At 31.3% G+C, this 20520-nt stretch overlaps 4 protein-coding genes across 4 annotated transcripts; 1 reads left to right on the top strand and 3 right to left on the bottom strand.

The window, feature by feature from the left end:
• Window positions 1-3901: 3901 nt before the first annotated feature.
• LOC112771072 (uncharacterized) lies at window positions 3902-6019 on the bottom strand. Its single transcript, XM_072226054.1, has one exon. The coding sequence runs from the start codon at window positions 5823-5825 to the stop codon at window positions 5571-5573; it is 255 nt and encodes an 84-aa protein (XP_072082155.1). The 5' UTR covers window positions 5826-6019; the 3' UTR covers window positions 3902-5570.
• Window positions 6020-7457: 1438 nt separating this feature from the next.
• Window positions 7458-9436, top strand: LOC112771833 (large ribosomal subunit protein eL13z). Its single transcript, XM_025816651.3, has 5 exons — window positions 7458-7703; window positions 7792-7911; window positions 8028-8161; window positions 8796-8954; window positions 9067-9436. Exons 2-5 carry the CDS (start codon window positions 7803-7805, stop codon window positions 9286-9288), a joined length of 624 nt encoding a protein of 207 aa, XP_025672436.1. The 5' UTR covers window positions 7458-7703; window positions 7792-7802; the 3' UTR covers window positions 9289-9436.
• Window positions 9437-10867: 1431 nt separating this feature from the next.
• Window positions 10868-11601, bottom strand: LOC112771220 (uncharacterized). The gene has a single exon (XM_025815891.3). It carries the CDS (start codon window positions 11451-11453, stop codon window positions 11148-11150), a length of 306 nt encoding a protein of 101 aa, XP_025671676.1. The 5' UTR covers window positions 11454-11601; the 3' UTR covers window positions 10868-11147.
• A 2104-nt stretch (window positions 11602-13705) lies between these two features.
• Window positions 13706-14288, bottom strand: LOC112772065 (uncharacterized). Its single transcript, XM_025816947.3, has one exon. It carries the CDS (start codon window positions 14164-14166, stop codon window positions 13852-13854), a length of 315 nt encoding a protein of 104 aa, XP_025672732.1. The 5' UTR covers window positions 14167-14288; the 3' UTR covers window positions 13706-13851.
• Window positions 14289-20520: the final 6232 nt, after the last annotated feature.

Below are 20520 nucleotides of genomic sequence, written 5' to 3'. Positions count from 1 at the left end.
TTTTGGCGACTTGTAACACAACCTAATTTTCTATTATCCAAAATCCTAAAAGATAAATACTTTAGCAATGATAATATATAACTGCAGAAATTGGGGCCTTACCTTCTTGGGGATAGAGGAGCATACTGGAAGATCGAACGATTATTGAAAAAGGTCTTAACTGATCTGTGGGTACTGGAGCGACTATTCGAATCTTTGAGGATCTTTGACTGCCACTTTCGTATCCTTTAATGATTTCTGACATGCCAAATAGACAGGCTATTTCCGAGTTAGTTCCAAGAGTTAAAGACTTAATTACTGAAAACAGGAATTGGAATCAGAATCTCATTCAAGAATTATCTTCTCAAGACGTTGCAGACAGAATTTTGTTAGTTAAAATTCAGCAGAATAGGGACAAATTGCAATGAGATTTGAACAAATCCAAGTAATATGATACAGCTTCAGGTTACAGAATTGGCTATTTATTTCACCATCCATCTCTGGAACTTTGCCCTAATTATATGCAGCAGAAAAAGTTGTGGATTGATATGTGAAAGTTGAACTTGTCTCACAAAATTAAGCTATTTATTTGGAAAGTTCTCCATGGTCGCCTTCTGGTGCTTGTTCAGATTCACCGTCGCATCTCATCTATATTGCCAATATGCTCCTGTTGTCATGAAACAACAGAAACAATCACTCATTGTTTGACCGACTACTCTGAAATTAAAGAAGTATGGTCTCAAAGTTACCTTTATGACTATCTTCCTCCTTAGAGTTCTAACGATTCTTGGACATGGAGAACTACATCAATAGAGATGTTTAACTCGTTGAAGAATGCTGATCGTAATCTTCAATCGCTTGCTATCATTTGCTGGAATTGCTGGAAAGCTCGCAACCAGTTAGTTTTTGAAGGTTCTACTTCAATGTCGTCTGTCATTCTAGCAAGCTTTGTCAAGTTGCTCTGTAAAATCTAAAAAACTCCCATTTTAGATCTTCATCTCCATGAGACAAACTCTTAGTTTCATTTAATTTGACTTATTATTCTGTCTTCTTTAAAATTTTTCTTCATTTTTGATCATACACCGTTAGATAAATACTTTCAATGTATTATTTTAAAAAATTTCTACTTTTTATTATGTTATTCTGCTTTTGAATATTTTTATATTTTATATTTTATTTTATAATAATTAATAAAATATAACTTATTACTTTTGAAAAAAAAAACTTATAATTATACGCTAATGACTAGTACCAATCAAAAAGAATAAATTGTGCTAGCTTTGCTGACAACAAAATTAGACTCTGATTTTTTTTATTCAATATACTTGAAAATATCATGTTTTAACTCCAAATTAAAATTTGTTTTGCCTAATTTTTACTTTAAACAAAACTCATATTTTTCCATCTCATAATACATGATGAAACAATGAAGGAAAAAAAAAATAATCATTCCGTTGCTATTGAAATTCATATTAGTGTACAGTCACTAGCTGCCAAGTGGTACAACCTATGAAGCACGAATCAGGCTGAAGAACAAAATGCAGATGAGACAACCAATCAGTATTATTCTAATCAAAATTTCATTGGCTAGTCTTTTATACAGGCTAGCACAACTCTAAATGTAATTTAACAATAATTTGTTTTAGAAGTTTCATTTGTACCTATTTCTGCAAAACAAAGTTAAGTACTATTTAAACTTTCAGTCCAAATTTCAGCAAGGTCATTTAACAGTACCTTGAGACTAAAATAACTAATTAGGAGAAAGGTGGTTGACAAACATATTCAAATACCACAGTAATTAACTGCAAGAGTTAGTGGAAAACTATTTGAGGAGATTTTGGCTGCAGTAAGTACTGAAACTCAAAAAATATTTAAGTTTATTCTCACTCTAAGAGTCAACAATTTCAAAAAATAATGTAGTTATTTTAGGAAATCAGTTGTAGTTGATCTGTTGATGTAAAACTTGAGATTAAATATTTTTTTTTGTCCGTTATGTATTCTAGTATCTTTTTGGTAAATTTTTGGTGCTCAGTTGATGACCTACTATAATCCTAATTATATTATTTTGTTAGGATTGTAATTTTTTAAACTTATTTTATGGTTCAATGTTTAATGAACCAAATTATTTAATGAATTTCACATAGTTAGACCATCAACAAGATATTATATATAGTTATTTAAACACATAATATTACAGCAATAAAATATTATCATTTGTCAAAAAATAAACATAACTACATTCTGTCAACTCCAGCCATTGTTTATCATAACAACAATGCACAACATCTCTGGTTATCTATTTTTCAACACTTAATAACAACAACAGCAGCACAAGTTACTAACAAACACACAAGAATAACCAACAGATTAATTTTTTTTCCCTCTCTAAATAAGCAAACTTCCTCTCCAACTTAACTAGTCTCTGTTTTATTTTATTTTTGCACAAGTATTGCTCCAGGTCGTCAACCTTATTGTCATAAATTGACTTTTTTGTACCCCCAAATTTTACAACATGATCATCAAGCCAGATAAAAAATTTATAGTGGGATGAATTTTTCAACTGCAACATCAAAAATAAAATCAAAATTCAATTAAACACATGAACCTCCTTCAAGTTTCACAGAATCATGTTACAATAAAGAATGGGCATCCAAAAAATAAACGATTGGGGTTAGTTGACATCCTGAACTTGTACAATGTAGCATACACTCCACATTTGTACATTGGAGCAATGACATTCTTCTCGTTTCCACCTTCCACGCAACGAATGTTAGACGGCGATCGGACTCGTTGCGTGCTCGAGGAACCTCCTTGACTGACCATAAAATAGAGCCCTTAACACAAAAGTCCCCTAACTATACGGCTGTGACGACGTCTGAAACCAATTTGAAAAGTTAAGGCACTTCCCAAAACGTCCACAAGGATCTACTTGTCCTCCAAACTTCTATCTACATCACACATTGACACCGTAACGGACACATCACTCCGTGATGGACACATGGGCGCCACATCAGCCTTATCCGTTTGATATTAGAGAGCAGATTGAATGGAAGGAGCCATATGTATGGCGTTTTGAATGGTCAGGGATCGTTTTGTATTTTTCAATTCCGAGAGAATAAAATGTCCACGAATAAAAAGTTCAGGAACTTATTTATCCTTTTTTCTTTTTTTTATTTACCGTATTCGTATGTTGAATACATTTCGGACACGACACTTATTGACACTCGTTCGACAGACGTGTTTTTTTTGTATCTAACCATGTTTTAATAAAAAAATAAAATTTTTTTCCAAACATGCTTAAACATGCTTAAATATTTTATATAATTAAAAATAATTAAAAAATTAATTTATATTTTAATATAAATAAAATATCAAATTACCATTATAATTTATTCAAAAAATACTTTATATTATATATATATCCTCACGTGTCGTGTTCGAGCATCATGACAGGTTACAGCACAAGCTCAGAGTCTCTTATCCTTACACATCTTCAGGATAAATTTTTATCTCGTCCTTTATCTTCTCACTGAAGACACTATCTGCAGAAAATGAAATAGGTAAACCACATACTAAAATTTGCGATGGGAATCTTTATATATAAATCTCTGGCAATCTGATCTTTATCTATTAATTTGTATGGAATCATATTAAAGACACACCTTACTGGGTACCATATTTTGAGCGAGTCTTAATTAGGATTAGACATTAGTTATAACATCAGTTGGTAATCCAAAGATAAATAAATATGGGTTCATGTTTCTTTTTTCTTTTTGATATTTTGTTTATGTTGGTGGAGAATCACATCTCAAGCATGACAACATTGTTGTATCAACTGTGATCTTTATTAATGGTTTAATATTCTATTGATTAGAGAGTGGGGGTTGGAAGAATAACAATAATAATATGAAACTGCAATTCATTGTAGCAATCATGTAACACCATTTCATTTCATAGACTATACAATAATAATCAATTTGTACAAAGCTTGATAGAGCAAGCAGAGACAGAAATCTCATTCTAATTAAGCCATAACTTCTGTTCATGGCCTAGCTAGTAGCATCAAAGATGAAAAATTGCTTTATTGTCCCAAACGGATCTCATTACTAACATTTAGTTAGGGCCCCAACAAGATAAGTACATGACTGTTCTTAATGATTCCTCTGATTGCTTAGCTTTCTGGGACCTCTTGAGTACTGTAGTAGTGGAGACCATAGCAGCAGCAGCAGCAGCAGAAGAAGAAGAAGAAGAAGAAGAAGAAGAAGAAGAAGAAGAAGAAGAAGAAAACTGCTGCTTTGGCTGTGAAAACGATCTGACATGGCTCTTCACATGTTGTTGAACATTTCTAAGAGCATAGTTCCACCTGCACACTCCTTGGTCCTTCAAAGCCTCCACAACTCCAATACTAGCAGCCACAATCCAAGTCTTTCTAGCTGAGCTACTCATTGTGTGTGTATGTATGTATTAGTTCCTCACTTCCTCTCCCAAAAAACTGAACAAGTGATGAATAACTTATGTATTTTGATTGATGAAGTAACATAAGGTTAGTGTTATATATATAAAGGGAACTAGGGAAGCTTCCTTGTGGACTTGTGGTACCAAAGTTGGTGAAATAGAAGTTTGTGCCAAATTTTTGAAAAATAAAACCAGTGGCTTGTGAAGGCAGTGGTATTCTGGTTTTAATTAGATGAGTCATCGTTCATGAATGTTTCATTGTTGTGTTTCAAGGACACTTGTATTTGTCACTTAAGTGCCAATTTGATCCAATGGTTGAGTTACACGTGGAGATTCCGGTTTCACTTGAAGACAATTTAGGCACATGGTTTGCATATTCAATCAGACACTTTAGACCCAGTTTTTGGGAAGCCAGTTGTTTTATTGATAACTTTTTCTTCACAATAATTAAATAACTCTAATTCACTGCTAAAATTTTATTATGGCTGGGGCTGGCTACACCTATTATTCAACAGTATAATACACATGCTTAATTAAAACTGTAAGATATTATTTTAACTAAAATTCGTGATCTTACTAATAAAAAAATTTCAGTAATAAAGAAAAGACAACACAGAAGTTGTGGGAAAAGAAAACCAATTCAGGTCCAGTCAGTTGGTTGAGTTTTTTTTTTCTTATTATTCATTTTATCAGAAAATACACCTGATATTGTGCTATGAAAGAATTTGAAGTGTAGTAGGTACAACGCTGTTTCAAAAAACCATTATTTCAGATTTTATTTGAGTAACGGATGATATACATATCCTTTTCTTTCTTTCTTTTTTCTCCCTCCTTTTATTAATTTTAGTTGAGTATATTAATCAGCACTTTGATTTCTAATAAAACAGAAAAATAGGTTGCCAGTTGTAATTGATTGATTCAGCCATGGTCAAGAATATTTAATTCACAGAGTATAGCTTTCTCACCAAACTTTAACCAAATTGTAAAAATCCAAGGGGCAAGAAATATGGATAATAACATATATAGTTTCTGACTTTAATAATATCTACTCTTACAATTTCCATCAAGAAACTTATCAACACTATCTATCTATGTATCTATGCATCTATATTACAATAGTAATCTCTTATGGTCATTCAATTTGGACCCCAGCAACTTAAGTACATGACAGTCCTCAAGGACTCTTCTCCCTTGTTGTCCTTCAATTTGGTGGAAACAAGAGCAGAAGAAGAAGATGAGAGAGTGGTCTTTGCCTGAGACATGGATCTAACATGGTTCTTGAGCTGCTGCTGAGCATTTCTCATGACAAAGTTCCACCTACACACACCTAACTGGTCCTTCAATGCCTCCACAGCTCCCACACTTGCTGCCACCATCCATGACTTACTCATCTTAACACTGATGAATGATCACAGAAACACTGATTTTGATTAAGAAGGCTTTCTGTATTGTATTGAGAGACTAGAGAATGGATTGCTGCTGAAGAAAATTGTGAGATGGAAACTCTTATTTATAGGGAAACTTTTTTTGTGAGATAACATAGTAGGTAGATACAACAGGCAACACACCTGGTTTGTGGGAAAACCAGTGGCTTTCTACATGTGGTTTTGGAAAACTAGAAAGAGTGTGATTTGATTTTGGCTTGAGGATAAAACTGGAAAATGATTTTTCTTTGTCTGTTTGTTTTTCTAATAAAATAGTGTAGATGTTGATGCTTTTTTTTTTTTATGGGAAGTTTTCAGTTGAAAATGACTAGATGTGTTAACTCTAGTCTGGAGTTAAGTAACAACCACTTGCTTGTGAAAGTCACATATATGATAATAAATAATTATATTACACTCCTGTTTTGTGGTTCCTTATCCTAATTCAGTAATTCCTGATGTGTCATGGCAATTTTTTATTCAGAATAATATGAATTGGGACCTACAAAGGGCCAAAGATTGAATTTAGCATTACTTGTTTTATAATTAAATTAAATTAATGGACCATTCTAGAGAAGTGTATAGTAACTAAAAAAATATGAACAAATCAATATAAAACAAAAAAGTGTAGATATAATAAAAATAAGTTCACTATAAAAATTCACAATATAAAAACAAGTAGATAAGTTCATTTTCTTACTTGATAAAATATGAATACTTATGAAGCTTGTTTGGAAACAACTATGGTAAATGAATCCAATTCAGCAATTAAAAATTTAAAATCAGTTATTAGAATAAAAAATATAATAAAATATAAAATATATATTAAAAATAAATTAAATTATACATATATTTATATACAAATATATAATAATTAATTTTAGTAATTAGTTTTGATATATAAATAATATTAAAAAAAGTTTAAATATTAGTAAAATTTATTATTTTTTATTACTATTTTTAATTATCAGTCCAATTTTTTTAGTCTAATCTAACAAAATATTTTTAATTTACATTTTAAATATTATTAGCTAATAAAAAATAATAAATTTTATTAATTTTCTAACATTACTCGATGTTATTTTTGGTTCAGAAAATACAACTATTGTAGCAAATATAAAAATATAGTTATTTATATAAAATGTATATGAAAATACAAAATATATTATAAATATATAAAATAATATATTTATATACAAATAATATATTAATTTAATTTTGATACACTTTTAGTATAAAGTAGTTTTATACATGTATCCAATGATAACAAAAATACTGCTTTTTACATTAATTACGTAAATAATTATCCAAAAAAATATACAAGATTTTACGTATAAAATATTTTACACAGTCAATGGATTAAAATTAAACTCATAATATATAATAGCTGATTTTTGCATATACCTAATAATTTTATAAACATATATCAAAATTCATAAGTTAATTTTCTATGATTATTTTTTCTTTGGTAATCTTCTATGTTTTGTTTTTTATGTCCCATCAATTTTCTATGTTACAACTTTCAATAACCCAAATTTTTTCAAAAGAATTAAAAAAAAAAAAAACCCAAATGTCATATAATTGAAAGAGAAGTTACAACTCAATTCCAAATCCAGTCACCAAAAAAAAAAAAAAAACAACTCAATTCCAAATCCAGATCCATTTTCCGTTGGATCCAAATCTAAAACTAAAACCCAAACCCTAAATCCACAAACAAAGTTGATAAAAAAATAAACTCCAACTCCGCAAAGAGAAGAGCTCACAGAACCGAGAAGAGGAGAGTAGACAGTTACAGGCTCGGCGGCGCAGGAGCTCTCTCTCTCTCTCTCGGCCGTAGCACATTTTCTGGTACGAACACCTGCTAATCCGATATATAAGCTTTGAAGTGTTTTATGAACAGTTTTATATAATTTGGCGAATTTGTATTGTAATTTAGGCAATTAAGCGATGGTGAAGCACAACAATGTTATCCCTAATGGACATTTCCGTAAGCATTGGCAGAACTATGTCAAGACCTGGTTCAATCAACCAGCTAGGAAGACCAGAAGACGCTTAGGTAATTCAGTTCAGATTTCATTTTTGGATTACCAATAGATTTGGCTAAGTTTCATGCTGGTTAATTAGTTTCTTTGAATTTGATTCCTTCAAATGTTGATTCTATTTGTTTCGCAGCGCGCCAGGAGAAAGCTGTTAAGATCTTTCCCAGGCCTACTGCTGGATCTCTCAGGCCAATTGTTCATGGCCAAACCTTGAAATACAACATGAAAGTCAGAGCTGGCAAAGGATTTTCTCTCGAAGAACTCAAGGTACAGTAGCCAGTGTAGGAAGTGATGTTGTGGAGAGGAAGATGATTGCATTGTTAGTGGCACCTAATCTATGCTTTACTGACTCATGGTTTTTTGAACATTGATCCTAGAATATATGGTTTCAGGGACCGTTGTTATTATGAATTGCAGTTATTGAATCAATCTTGCCTGATTCTTGTTTAGATTCTTAGGATGAAGCTTCTGGCATGTTGTACTCTGTAAAAATTTGAAAATTCTTGCTCCTAAGCCATCACTGTTGATATTATGTTACTTAATCTTGTTATACATCATCATAGGCTGATTGTGTTCTGTAAATATTTTTTTTTCTGGCTTGCAAAATATGATTGAATTATTTGGAATACTGATGTTGCGGAGAGGAAGATGATTGCATTGTTAGTGCACTTAATCTATGCGTTACTGAGTCATGGTTTGTTGAAGATTGATCATAAAAAATATGGTTTCTGGGACCGTTCTTATTATGAATTGCAGTTATTGAATCAATATTGCATGATTTTCTTTAGATTCTTAGGATGAAGATTCTGGCATGTTGTACTATGTAAGAATTTGAAAATTCTTGCTCCTAAGCCATCAGTATTGATATTATGTTACCTAATCTTGTTATACATCGTCATAGGCTGCTGGGATTCCCAAAAAGCTCGCTCCAACCATTGGCATTGCCGTTGATCACCGTCGCAAGAATCGTTCATTAGAAAGTATGCAGGCTAATGTGCAGAGGCTGAAAACATACAAGGCAAAGTTAGTTGTGTTCCCAAGGCGTGCAAAGAAGGTCAAGGTAATACAAAGTTTTAAACTATCTTTTTTTTACCAAGGGAGCGATTTGGTCTTCAGTTTTTATTTCAATTTTGCAAAATGTGTTGAAAATTGATATGATGTATATATTGTAGGCTGGTGATTCTACTGCCGAGGAACTAGCAAATGCAACCCAAGTGCAGGGCTCGTACATGCCCATTTTGAGGGAGAAACCATCTGTTGAGCTTGTTAAGGTTACAGATGAAATGAAGGCATTTAAGGCTTATTACAAGCTCCGTCTTGAACGCACAAACAAGAAGCATTATGGTGCTAGACTCAAGAAGGCTGCTGAAGCAGAAAAGGAAGACAAGAAGTAAATGATCCTCACAAGTCACAGTTTTTTTTATGCGAAGACAATTTTGTTAGAGAGACTAGTTCTGCTTAGGACATGCTTAAGTCTAAATCATGGATCCACTTACCTGTTATTATTTTACAAACTCTTATTCAAGTTTTTTGTTTTAGTTAGTGCTCCGGTGTTTCTGGGCTATTTTGTTATTTTGGCAAAATTTGTGGATGTGGTTTTCTCTTACAGCCTTAGATTCTTATACTTAGTTTTTGAGATGTGGTTTTCTCTTAAGCTCTACCTCCGAAAGGTTTTGAACAGTGGAGGATTCTAGTCAGCCAATGGGTTGACTATGAATCTATGATCAAGTGAAATGTCACCAAAGTGTCACTGAGTGAAGTTGCAGTGTTTATCCGTCTAGATACCAGTTTTCAAAGGGGGATGCAACGTAAAGAGCCCCATGAAAAATTTAAGCAAATGCCCTATTATCATAGTACATAAGTTTGCAAATTCTAGCTGGTGGATTCTGAGTATAAATTTAGTAATACTTCATATTCGAGATTAGATTGAATGCTGCATGTGCGCTCAAAAATAGAAGTGGGTGCAGTAGGACTAGGTAGGACCACAGGGTCCACACTAGCTAAGATGCCATGGCTCATTAGTCCTTGAAAGGGACAAAATATAATGGTAATGTTTCTTGGGAGCGTTTGAGTGCTCTATCTTCTATCCCACAATAACTTCGCCCGTGGTTTTTGTGAGTAAGACTGACAATATCACCTATATGCTACAATACTTGGGAGCTCAAATTACTTCGATTCAAAGAAAGGAATGATGCAGATGAAGATTAATATGTATAGCAAGCTCATTAATTCGGTGATGCCGACATTCAGTACTTTTAGCTTATCATCACATACGACTCTAATGTGAGCATGAGTGTGTGGATAAGAGATATGGCTACATAAGATTTCAATTGGATAATTAAAATCATTTTTCTAATAATCTTATTTACGTATGATAATCATAACATTATTTCAACATAATATTATATCAGCTTTGATTTTTATTTTGATATATGATGTTCACGCATTCTCTTATTAATTACTAAACGATATTTGCATTATTACATGGATTCCAAAGATTAGATTTCTCGAAAAATTATGCCTCATCAGTAACAATCCAAATGAAATGTAGTATAAATAATAATTTAATTAAACTATTCTATTTATCCATAACATATTTTATGATTACTTACCTAACGAAGCTAAGATACTCCTGTTAGTATATATTGATGATATTACACTCTTTTGAGAAGGGATTACAACTCTCCAAATAATGATATCAAAATTTCTTCGGGAGATTTTTGGCAAAATATACTACACTTTTACATAATTAATTAGTTAATTTGCGTGCATTAATACACGTTTGGTTACTGTCCACAAAAACAGTGCATGAAGGGAAACACCTAATATCCTTTGAAGTTCATTACCTTATAGCACTCCTTGAAAAGGTTGCGCTTAAGTAGGTTATGAAACAAAAATACAAATGGAGAGGAAAGTTTAATGATAGTATAGTATAGTAAGTAGTAACAACAAATTAAAGCATAAGAAAAACTCTTACCAACTGAGATAGCAAATTTATACTTATTCAAAGCAACTCACATCCATGCTAAAAGTAAAAACATAACTCAACCAACAACACACCATAAACAAAAAGTACATATCAAAAACCATGCAGAATTTTATTCCTTAACCAGTGATGCTGAGTGCTTTTATAACTTATAAGCACTCAGCTATATATTCTCTCCATTATTAAAATTATGTATCTAAAACCTCTTCAGATAAACAATTATTTAATAAGGGAGAGAGTTGTAACATGTTGTAAATATTAATAAGACTAAGTATTAGGACCCCAAGTGCTCAAGTACATGACAGTTCTAAGAGACTCCTCAGCCTTCTTGAAGTGCTCAATGTCATCAATTTCATCTCTCAGCTTATTGGCAATCACTGAGGAAGCAGAAGCAGATTGCTGAGGCATCTTCTTCTTGTTGCTATTAGCCTTCTGTTGTGCTGATTTCACGTGGTTCTTGGCACCTTGAGCTAATGATTTCATGGTGGTGTTCCACCTGCAATAGCCTTGATCCTTCAGCACCTCCACCACTCCAATAGTGGTGGATGCAACAGCCATAACTCCGCGACACATTTCGGTGTTTAAGTGGTAGTTGAAACTATGTAATCATCAATGGTAGAAAATGTTGCTATGATTGAGAATACTTTCAACAACAATAACTGCTTTATATAGAGAATAACACTTCGATTTTTGAGGAAAACCAGAGCCTGTTGTTTTATTACAGGTGGTTTGGATGTTGTCGATAGCCACATGTTTTCTTATTTATTTCTATCTCTATTTATAATTTTTTTATTATATTATTTTCTTTATTTATGTATGTACTGTGGATGGTACAGATATCTTAACACACATTCTTTGTCTCTATTTTAATTTTCTCAAAAAGAAAAATATGAAGATAATGTAAGAAAAATAATTTGCGAAAAACGAAACCTATTTTTGTTTTTAGTAATAGTGGACGGTGTGGACCCAATGCAGTTGCTAATGAGTTACATCTTGGTTTCTTTTCTTTTGTGAAACTCCCTTTTCCTTTTTGAGTATATAAAGCATTTTTATTGATGGAGATGATGTATTTCATTATTTCTGATATATGATGAGTTGCCGAGTAGGCTTTTGTTTTGTGCGGCACCGCACATTGTTTTTTGGCATCAGCAAATACAGTGAAGAGATTGAAAACTTTTAAGAATCATATTATTAATAAAACACAAATTAAAAGATAATTTCATCGTTTAATTAGAATTTAATTATGGTGAGAAAATTAGAGAATTTTGGGCCAGAATGGGCCTGTCACACGCAATTGGTTGCATTGGGCTTCACATAATAATAGCCTTGTTGACGTATATCCATATTCAACCCTCGGTTCCTGGCCCAAAAAAAGAACCTCAGTTGAATTTACCAATAAAATTTGCTTGGCAACAAAGCTGAGGTAAATTAAGGATTTTGATGGGGAGGACATTCCTAATATTTTCGATTATATTGAATATAATCCAAATTCTTAGGATTTACACAAACGCAAACAAATTCTTAAACCACCAAAATCTTGCAGTATGTGTCATATGACCCTATAGTATTAGTTTCATCCAGTTTTTATTAAGTAAAGAGTAGTATCATCTTTGTTAATTAAACAAATTTTAATTTTTTATGCATTATATTTTATATAAATTTTAATTTTAATTTTAGAATTTAAAATTTAGGATTTAACATTTAAAATTTAAAACTAGGACTAAGAATTTAAAATTCAAAAAACACTGCACTCTGTATTTTTTTCGAAATACAATAATATTTGTTATAATATAAACATCCAAAACTAAAGTATGACTTAATGTCTCGTATTTCTAGAAAAAAAGTGATTCTATTGATAGGATTTAGTATGATACTTATGAGATTGATGGAATTTCAATATTTTCTTTTAGAACATAATTTGATCCCATAAACAGGACCACTCCCTAGCATGTTGACACCAGAAACAAAATCAGGTTTTTGTTTTTTTAGAGTTTATAATTGTTCCAGAACAACTAAAAAAAAAAATTTAACTGAAAAAGAATTTTGTTCAAATGTAAAATATCTATCCAGAAGTTCTGCAAACGAATTCTTAAATCACCAAATTCTTGCAATATGACTCTGATATAAACATCCTAAATAAAAAATTAAAAGAACGTAACCTTGATACCACTTTATTGAATTTTAAAGTGAAATCCCATTTATGAATTGCGAACATAAATTTACAAAAACAAGTTTAGGTGGATATTATCCAATTTGGCTTAAGCAACTGAGTTAATTTAATTCTCATTCTTGCTTGGTCGGTTGGTCCTTTGAATATGGCCAAAGAGGGAAAAAGAGTTCTTCTAATTTCCAAGAATAGTAGCCAAATGAGTATTGTGTCTCTCAATGGTGTGATAGTTGTCTATATACATAGGATTAGGTTAAGAGATCTCTCCTTATGTCAATCAAAATGCATGAGCTAAAACCATCCATTTTAATGATGATATAAATAAAACAAAAACCCAAAATCTACACGTTGAGTTTAATTAGTGCTTTGATCTAACAGGTTCGATCAATATGCTCAATAACAACAATACATATAAAGTACATTAAAATCATTTAAGCATAAGTAATCGACTAATCAATATTGGCGTTTAATTAATCTAAGTCCAAAATATAAAAGTGATTTGATTTATATAAGTCAATCAAATTATTACTCCAACAATGGTTCCACAAGCTATATGTTATCTTTGACGGGAGCGCTTAAGTTCATTATTTAATAATTAAGAATAGTAGCAGTAGAAATAAATAACTAATAAAGCACGAATTGAAAATGTTACAAATAATTGGCATAGCAAATTCATACTCATTCATCATATCACATTCAACTTACATCCAAGCTAAGAGTAACACATAATCTTATTGCTACTATTATGAGCCCCCTCAGCCATATATCTATATATGGTTTGGTTTCAAGTTTCAACCTTTGAAACTAACTGTTAGGACCCCACGTGCTCAAATACATGACGGTTCTAAGAGACTCCTCAGCCTTCTTCATGTGTTCAATCTCATCAATCTCATCTCTTAACTTGTTATTATTAGCAATCATGGAAGAAGAAGAAGATTGGTGAGAGATGTTGTTATTGTTGCTATTATTAGCAGCCTTGTGTTGTGATGACTTGACATGGTTCTTGGCACCTTGGGCAACTGATTTCATGGTGGTGTTCCACCTGCAATAGCCTTGATCCTTCAGCACCTCCATCACTCCAACAGTGGTGGATGCAACAGCCATAACTCCACGACACATTTTTGGTGCTTGAAAAGTAGTTGAAACTGTTATCAATGGTATAATGTTGCTATGATATGAGTGACTCACAAAACTTTGAGTAAGAAGCAGTTTATATAGAGATAATAAAGAGTGACTTAACTGGCACTTTTGGTGGAAAACCATAGAGCCTGTTGTTTTATTATTACAGGTGGTTTGGATTTTTGGATCGTGTAGCCACGTGTTATCATTATTGTTATTTTAACTTTCATTAATTCTTATTAGTTGCATGCATTAACACACGTTTTGTCTTTATTTTCTCAAATGAAAAAATACCAAGATATGTAAAAGAAAATAACAGAGGAATGATATATATAGTTGCCTAAATTTCTATTGAATTTCAGAGTCAATAAAATACGTTAAAAATGTGAAGACCATATAAAAATAAGCCAATATATAAAAAATTACTTATTAAATCAAGTTTTCATATAAAATTCATAACAAAATAAAAAGATATATATATTTGTTTAAACAGAGGAAAGCATTTTATTCATAAAAATAGTCAAATGATATTTATAATCGTACGAAAAACATGAATTTTATGTTAAATTATAAATTAAAAAAATACAATATTCGATTATAAATAATTTTAATAAATAAAAATAGAAATAAATATGAATTTGTTGTGTTTCTAAAACTATAAAAATATGCTGTAATATAATAAGATATCTCTTCTTCTTTAAATAAATTTGATTTTTTTAATCTAAAAATATTTTTACAAATAAAAAATCTCTTTTAAAATATTTTTCTCCCAAATTTAAAGAGATCTTCATCATCAAATCACTTATTATATATAAAAATATTTATTATAATATTTAGTATATAATTAGTAATTTATTAAAAACAAAACAGATATTCATATGCAAATGTCATTTTTTAGAAAAGAAAAAGAAAAAAATGACTTGCAACTAATAACAACAAAACCTAATTTTGTCGTTTTATGGGGTAGGTGGACCCATATGGTTTCTTTAATGGAGCTTTTCTCTTTGGGGTGATGCATGGTTGATTACTTCCGATAGGAGTGAAGTTCGGTTTACAATAATTGTCTGTGAATGCTTTCATTGAAGCACCGCACATTGTTTTGTGCAGATCACACAATACCAAATGCTATAGACTCGTAGTTTGGGAGTGATACCATTGTTTATTATGGTACATATTGATGAATATGACGTCATCATGGCCAGAGTGAAAGAGACACCAAAACTTTTGGATAAGTCCACGAGTAATGGAAAATTATGGAAGCGGTGCATATACATTGCATATGAATTAATTAATTAATTAATTAATTAATTAAATTGTCCCTTATTGGTTTTCAGAGTATATTAGAAGGAATTGCAGACTATCAAATGATTAATTAGACCAAGTTAATTAAATTGAGTGGGTCTAATAATAATTGGGAGCCATTTAGATATCTAAAATATTTTTTTAAAGATATTTTTTAATAATTAAATGTTAACACGTATAATCGATTAGACGGTATTATTTTTGTTATAATTAGATCAAAAAAATTAATTTGATAAAAAAATAATGAATTAAATCTTAAATTGGTCTAAATTAATATTATTTTTCATAAAAAATGATTACAATATTTTTATTATAAAAAATGACTAAAATACTCCTATTATATATATTAATTTTAATAATTCTAAATTCTAGCTCTTTACTTTTCTATCGTTATAGGGTTAGGATTTAGAGTTTTTGATATATATATAATAGGAATATTTTAGTTATTTTTTATAATAAAGATATTGTAGTCATCTTTTATAAAAATAATATTAATTTAGACCGATCAAAATTTGATTCACTATTTTTTCGGTCAAATTAATTTATCTGGGATAATTTTGACAAAAATAAAACACGATTTAATTTATTATATATGTTAAATTTAATTATTAAAAAACATCTTTAAAAAATATTTCAGACATCTTTATTTAAGTGACACCCTAATTAATTTATCAGTGAATAAAATTAGAATATTTTAATGATAAAAACTAACATATAATATATAACTTGATAAGAGAAAAAAAAATAAAATAAAAAATTTAAATTCTATTTTAAGTATACAATAATTAATTTATTGACTAACAATAAATTTATAATAAATAAAATTTTAATTCGTGACCGCCAGAATAAAAGATATTATATAAAAAAAAATTAGATAGAGTTAAAGGCATTGTCTTTAATTAAGAAGAGATGAAAAACGTTAAGTTATCTATTTTTTAATTTTATTTGTAACATTTATCACTCGAATCATGGGATTAAGAATTGATTCTAAATGTTTTTGTTAATATATTTTGTATAGTTAGTAACCATTGTTATGTTTGTTTTATTGTTTATAGTGTTTAATATATACTATTTGTTCTTTTTTATTTTTTTATTTTTTAATTTTTATATTTATTGTATTCTCGATATTTTATATATTTTTTATTTTTAATTTTATTTTTAAAACTACAATTAAAATCTTAAGATATCTAAAAAATAATTACCTTTTCATTACTTAAATTAAGATTATAAAATAAAATTTAAAAATTAATAATTTATTTATTATTAACAATAAAACAAAAAATCGACTAAAACAAGGTTAAAAATGGTATATAGATAAATTTAACGGAAATTTACACATGAAGATGAAGATTGTTTATACAATTTCCCAGCCTGTTTTCGATCACCCAAAGAAAATATACCCTTATTAGTTCATATAGAAAAACTTACGCTATAGCTACGATATAGATTAGTGACTATAAACTCAAAGATAAGAGTATAAGTGTTGGTTTAGATAGGAACTGAGCTACAGTTAATGATGTGAAATTGATAAATAAGAATCCTTAAATGATTTAAGGATTCGTTTGGAAACTTTAAAAGTATTTTTTTTTAGTTTTTGATTTATGAAAAGTAGTAGTATTAATGTTTGGTGTAATTTTCAAAACTAAATTACAATTTTTAAAGAAGCTATTTAGGAGCTTATAGAGAAGTTAAAAATATGACTTCTTTCATAATACTACTACTTTTTATCACATTTCTATAAAATAAGTACTTTTAAAGTTAAAAACTCAAATACAAAATAACTTATTTATAAACTACTTTTAATATAGCCATTTATTGTTTAAACTATTTTGTCAAAAGGAGCTTAATTAAGTTGTTTACCTAAACTGAGTAGATTTAATTAAGGAAAAATATAGGTAGACAATGAAAATATTAAATAATGTCAACAATGGATATATTGGATGTTCAATTCATTAGGTGTTCGGATGTTCAATTCACTAGGTGTGTAGATGGTTATTCTAATATTAAGATTTAGGTGAGTAATTTGGAGTGTAGTGTGTTTTACTTGAATTGAGTCAATTTTAAGGCCCATTATTCATATTATTCAAGAAAGTCATTGGTTATCTAGCATAACCCTTGATGAGTTTGGAAAACTCCAAATTAATATGATGATCAAACATTATTAAAATTTGTTATTAGAAATTATTAATTTAATTTTGTTTTAAAAATATGTGCTTAATAATTTTTGCTTTATGTGCAGATTTTGATTATTGGGCTTAATGTAAATTAAAGCCCAAATGTGCTAAGAAAATAGATTTAGCTTTGTGCAAAAATGCTATATGATATGTGGCTGAATTATTATATCAGTTGGACCAGAAAAATAATGAGAAGGCCAAAACAATTTTCTTTTGATCCAACAAAAGGGTTGGTCCGAAATTGGAAGAAGAGGGAAAGCAAAGGTTGCGTGCTTTCCACGGATACCTACTCCCACTAAGGAATGGAATTCAAATTCAATTAACCTTGGTTTTTAATTACATTGGTAATATGAGAGAGAAAGTTTACATTGATTTGATTGCCATTAATACATTACACGTTATTAGGCACGGAAATTTTGGAAAGTGGAAATTTAATTCATTTTAATTTCTTCCTTTACTTCCATTAAAAGCTTTTATCTGTTCTCTCTCTTCTCTTTCTTTTGTTTCGGTCACTTCACTGACAGGAAAGGAAGCAGATGCAAGCTATCAGAGAAAGAAGAACAGAAGCTATGAAGAGGCAAGCGGCCAAGGTGATGATGGCCCTTACAAAAAGAAGATTTCTAGTATGGCGTGGCTGAGATCTTTACCACTAAAGGTAAGATGTGGTGAGGAAGCCTCAAAATCTCCATAACTAGAAATGGAAGCAATTCATTTCGGTCAGAGAAGAAGATCCATGTGGTATGACTCGTTTCTACTTTTTGTTCATCCATCACAGAAGGTAGCTACTGTAGCTACGTGGAGGAGGAAACAGAAGTGGAGCAGAAGAAGTTGTCAAGGATCAAGTGTTCATCAAGGGTTAGAAATCCTTCTTGGGGACCAAGTCAAGATGGAAGACTCAGATTGATGAAGCTTGAAGAAAAGGTATAAGAGAGAGGTAATTGCATGTTGGTTTTAGCTTTCGGTTTCCTCTCTCTTCTCTCTGTCTGAACCGATTTTGAAGCTGAAGAAGAAGAAGTTGGCTCGGTTGAACCGTTTCAACTTTGGAGGCTTCCCCTTCTATAATAAGGGTGAACAACCAAGGCTTGAGACAAGGAGAGTAAGTATAGAGCTCATAGCTACCCAAGCTAACAGAAGTTCTTCTCCTTCAATGTGTTTCATTTTGTATTTTCTTTAGTTTTGTCTGTGTGAGTCTCATGGTGAAAAAGACAAACAGTGTGAGGTTTGTAAGAAAAATCCAGTGAGTGGAAAAAAGCAGAGTGTACAAAATTAAAGAAAAAGCCATAGGTGTCTTAGAAGTCCTTTGTACATCTATGAGTTGTGTATCATGATTCTGTGGGAATCCCCTTACAAGTTGGGTTAGCACTTAGCGGTTGAAAGCTTGGTAGGTGACCAAGTCAAGTTCAGGATTGGGGATAGATTCTGGACTTGTCCCGGATAGGAAGGGTAGTTCCTAGGGAGAATTGGTGTATGTAATCTGTTTGATTATAGTGAAATTCTATCATTGTTGTGATGGAGACTGGACGTAGGCTGCATTGCACTTAGCAGCTGAACCAGGATACTTCGTGGTGTGATTCTCTCTTTCTCTTCTACTCCATTTCTGTTTCTGTTGCTAAGGAGACAAAATTGAAAAATATCTCCTGACTGGGTACGAGACAAAAAGAAAATGTCTTGTGTCTGGTTATGGGACAAAACGCAGAAAAATCTCCTGAAGCTAATTTGAAAGGCAGTAAGTATTACTCAGCAAAAAGGGGCTAAGATTCAACCCCCCTTCTCTTAGCCACTGATTACCATCAATTGGTATCAGAGCTTGGTCTCAAAGAGATCAAGCTTTGCAGCTTGGAGAAAAGATCCTGATGGCAGATAACAGTGGCTCAAACCTGGTGGCCTATACTTTGATAGAAGGACAGTCAAGCAACAGACCTCCTCTCTTTAATGGAAAGAACTACACGTACTGGAAGGAAAGAATAAAGATTTTTGTCCAATCAGTAGATTATAGACTGTGGAAGATAATTCTAGAAGGTCCTCAATTTCCAACCACTACAGGAGCTGATGGTGTGGTGTCTCTTAAGAATGAAGCCAGTTGGACTGAAGAAGACAGAAAAAAGGTGGAGCTCAACGCCAAAGCTATCAACTTGCTCAACTGTGCAATCAGCTTCGAGGAATACCGACAGGTATCAAGATGCACAACGGCAAAGAAAATCTGGGACAAACTTCAAATCACTCATGAAGGCACAACCCTAGTAAAAAAGACCAGAATAGACATGCTGAATAGAGAATATGAAATGTTCTCAATGAAGGAAGGAGAATCGATAGATGAACTGTTTGAAAGATTCAACATCATCATTAATGGCTTGGATGCTATGGGAATCACGTATCTTGAATCTGTGCTTGTAAGGAGAATTTTGAGAAGTCTCATAAAAGAGTGAAAAACTAAGGCAATAGTAATTTCTGAGAGTAATGGCCTTGATTCTATGACTTATGATGATTTGGAGGAAATTTACTTGCTTTTGAAAACACATATTTGAAAAAAGATTCAGAAAAGAAAGGAATAGCCCTAAAATTTGTTACTAACCCTCTGGATGATGAATCCAGTGATAACTCATTTGAAAATGATTTTGTTTTGTTTGCTAAGAAATTCAGGAAAATAGTGAAGCTAAAAGAGAAAAACAAAGGAAGTAGCTCAAGGAATAAGGATCTCAGCAAAGTGATCTGCTACAACTGCAAAGAGGCTGGGCACTTCAAATCTGATTGCCCAAAACTAAAGAAGGAGGAGAAGCCGAAAAAGGGAAAGAAAAAGGGACTCATGGCTTCTTGGGAAGACTTGGAAAATGACTCTGAGGAAGATGATGAATCAGAAACCAAGTCTCAAACCTGCCTC

This window comes from Arachis hypogaea, chromosome 18, assembly GCF_003086295.3.
Source record: "Arachis hypogaea cultivar Tifrunner chromosome 18, arahy.Tifrunner.gnm2.J5K5, whole genome shotgun sequence".
Lineage (NCBI taxonomy): Eukaryota > Viridiplantae > Streptophyta > Magnoliopsida > Fabales > Fabaceae > Arachis > Arachis hypogaea.
This window is presented reverse-complemented; position numbering and strand designations above follow the sequence as displayed.